The sequence below is a fragment of the Gossypium raimondii genome, chromosome 11 (assembly GCF_025698545.1).
Source record: "Gossypium raimondii isolate GPD5lz chromosome 11, ASM2569854v1, whole genome shotgun sequence".
NCBI classification, from domain to species: Eukaryota; Viridiplantae; Streptophyta; class Magnoliopsida; order Malvales; family Malvaceae; genus Gossypium; species Gossypium raimondii.
The window spans coordinates 25,956,156-25,958,972 of NC_068575.1; the positions used below are offsets into that span (position 1 = coordinate 25,956,156).

The window sequence follows — 2,817 nt, forward strand, 5'->3', positions numbered from 1 at the left end:
AAAGGAGAACACAAAATTGACCAAAAACCGAGCATCTTTAGAACCTAAAGACTAGATTTGGCAGATGCTACCCCAACAAGTTGTTCCAGATGCCGAAAATACCAATCTATTCCCCCTAGTTGAATTCCCAAGACTTCAATTACCTCAAATGGCACATACTTCCCCTAATCAAATTCCTTGATTTTCTCCTAAAATCTCTCCCCTTATCCCTCCTTGATTTACTCCACCAATTCCTCCTCAACTCCCCCAACCACTCCATTTAAAATCCCCCTTAGCTGTGTTTCAGTCCAACTCCATTACCTACACAGCTCAAGCAGCAAAATAAATATACCACTGTGTAACCCAGGGCTTGAACCTCAAACCTCACAGTTACAAAACACGTCATCTTGCCACTAGACCACAAGCTCTTTTTGTGTCATAAAACAAACACTATTAATTATAAGGCCTATAAATCAATGTCCAGATTCATTTAAGAGCAAAACTAAAAATTCTGCCAAAGCCAATACTTGAACCCAGACTTCTTAAACACTCCCAAACACACCCAAATCACTTGTTACACTGATGCAAACAAGTATTTATGTCAAAACAATCAAAAATTAAAAACTTAAATTTTTGGGGCATTACAACTCTACCCCCTTAACGAAATTTCGGCCTCAAAGTTTACCTGGACAGAAAAGATGAGAGTATTGTTGTCGCATCGCCTATTCGGGCTCCCACGTAGCCTCTTCTGAATTGGGATTACGCCAAAGCACTTTGACTAAGGAAATAGACTTCTTCCTCAGTACCTTGACCTCAAGGTCCAAAATCTGTACTAGCTCCTCCTCGAAGGTCAGATTTGGCCTAACCTCAATCTCCTCGACTAGTACAATGTGTGTGAGATTAGAGCGATAACGCCTCAGCATGGAGACGTGGAACACATCATGATTCCGGTCTAATTTAGAAGGCAAATCAAGTTGATAAGTAACCGGTCCCACACGCTTCTGTATATAGTACGACCCAATGAACCTAGGGCTAAACTTACCCTTTCGCCCAAACCTCAATATCTTTTTCCATGGGGAAACCTTGAGAAATACGAAGTCCCCCACAAAATACATATCCAGTCTATCAGAAGCTTCCTTCAACCGGTATCGAATCAGTTTTACCTTTTCTTCGGTATCAGAAACTAACCCCGGCCCTAGAACTCGCCGCTCACCTAGCTCAGTCTGACAAGTAGGAGAACGACACCTACGACCATATAGCTCCTCATACGGTGCCATTTGAATACTAGACTGATAGCTATTATTATACGTGAACTCTGCTAATGGCAAATAGTCTTCCCAACTACCTCGGAAAGCTGTTACACAACACCTCAACATATCTTCCAGTACTTGAATCACTCTTTTCGATTGACCATCTGTATGAGGATGAAACGCAGTACTAAAGTCCAGTATTGAACCCAAAGCCTCGTGTAACTTCTTCCAGAATCAGGACGTGAAGCGAGAATCTCTATTTGATAAAATAGAAACCGGTACCCCATGCAGTCTTACAATCTTAGCCACATACAGTTTAGCCAACTTCTGCAAAGAGTAATCAGTATGAACTGGTATGAAGTGAGCAGATTTAGTCAATCGGTCAACAATAACCCATATGGAATCTTTCTTGGTAGGCGTTAAGGGCAGCCCACTCACAAAATCCATGGTTACTCTCTCCCACTTCCAAAGTGGAAATTTAACTAGCTGTAGTAACCCTAAAGGTAACTAATGTTCAGCCTTCACTTGCTGGCAAGTTAAACACTTACCCAAAAAATCAATAACTTCACGCTTAAGACCAGGCCACCAATATAACTCATGAAGGTCACGGTACATTTTATTCCCACCAGGATGCATAGCATAAGGACTACTATGCACCTCTTGCAGTATAGACTGCCTCAAATCAACATCCCTCGGTACACAGACTCTCCCATGGAAGCACAGTACTCCTTCACCATTCAACCCAAAATCTGAAGTTTTCCTACTCTTAACTTGTCGGAAACAAGGAACCAGTGATTCATCCAACAGCTGTTTGCCCGTAATCTATTCAGTCCACGTTAGTCTAACTTGCAACTCAGCCAACAAGCTTTCATCATCAAACAAGCTGAGACGAGCAAACATTACTCTCAAATCAGATACAGCCCTACGGCTTAGTGCGTTAGCTACCGCGTTAGTCTTTCCAAAATGGTATTCAATCGAGCAATCATAATCCTTAAGTAGCTCTATCTATCTTCGCTTCCTAAGATTTATCTCCTTCTGAGTGAGGAGATACTTAAGGCTTTCGTGATCTGTGTAGATAATAGACTTCTCACCGTATAAATAGTGCCTCTAAATTTTCAGTGCAAAAACCACGGCGGCTAACTCTAAGTCGTGAGTAGGGTAATTCACCTCATGAGGCTTAAGCTGGCGAGACGCATAAGCAACCACCTACCCTCCTGCATCAGCATACAACCCAAACCAACATGTGATGCATCACTATAGACAGTGAATTCCTTCCCAGACTTTGGCTGGATTAAGACAAGGGCCTCAGTCAGAACTTTCTTCAGTTTCTCAAAACTTTTTTCCTGCAAATCAGTCCCATTAAATGGTACCCCTTTACGCAACAACTTAGTCAAAGGTGCAGCAATCAAGGAAAACCCCTCAACAAAACGTATGTAATACCCTGCCAGACCCAGAAAACTTCGAATCTCAGATACAGTTTTAGGTGGTTTCCTTTCCAGTACAGCTTCAATTTTTTTATGATCAACCCTAATCCCCTCGGCAGACACCACGTGACCCAGAAATGTCACTTCTCATAGCTAGAACTAAC

General features: G+C 42.1%; 1 protein-coding gene across 1 annotated transcript; it reads right to left on the reverse strand.

Annotated features, from left to right (window-relative positions):
• Positions 1-701: 701 nt before the first annotated feature.
• On the reverse strand, positions 702-1,676 carry LOC105801147 (uncharacterized). Its single transcript, XM_012632483.1, has 3 exons — positions 1,543-1,676; positions 1,325-1,393; positions 702-1,224 (listed from the first exon to the last, which is right to left on the reverse strand). Exons 1-3 carry the CDS (start codon positions 1,674-1,676, stop codon positions 702-704), a joined length of 726 nt encoding a protein of 241 aa, XP_012487937.1.
• Positions 1,677-2,817: the final 1,141 nt, after the last annotated feature.

Coding starts and splice junctions, on each gene's coding strand:
- LOC105801147 (XM_012632483.1), bottom strand. CDS start 1,676: ATGGATTTTGTGAGTGGGCTGCCCTTAACGCCTACCAAGAAAGATTCC. Junction 1,394..1,542: donor TTGCAGAAGTTGGCTAAACT/GTATGTGGCTAA, acceptor ATCCTCATACAG/ATGGTCAATCGAAAAGAGTG. Junction 1,225..1,324: donor TTGTGTAACAGCTTTCCGAG/GTAGTTGGGAAG, acceptor ATATGGTCGTAG/GTGTCGTTCTCCTACTTGTC.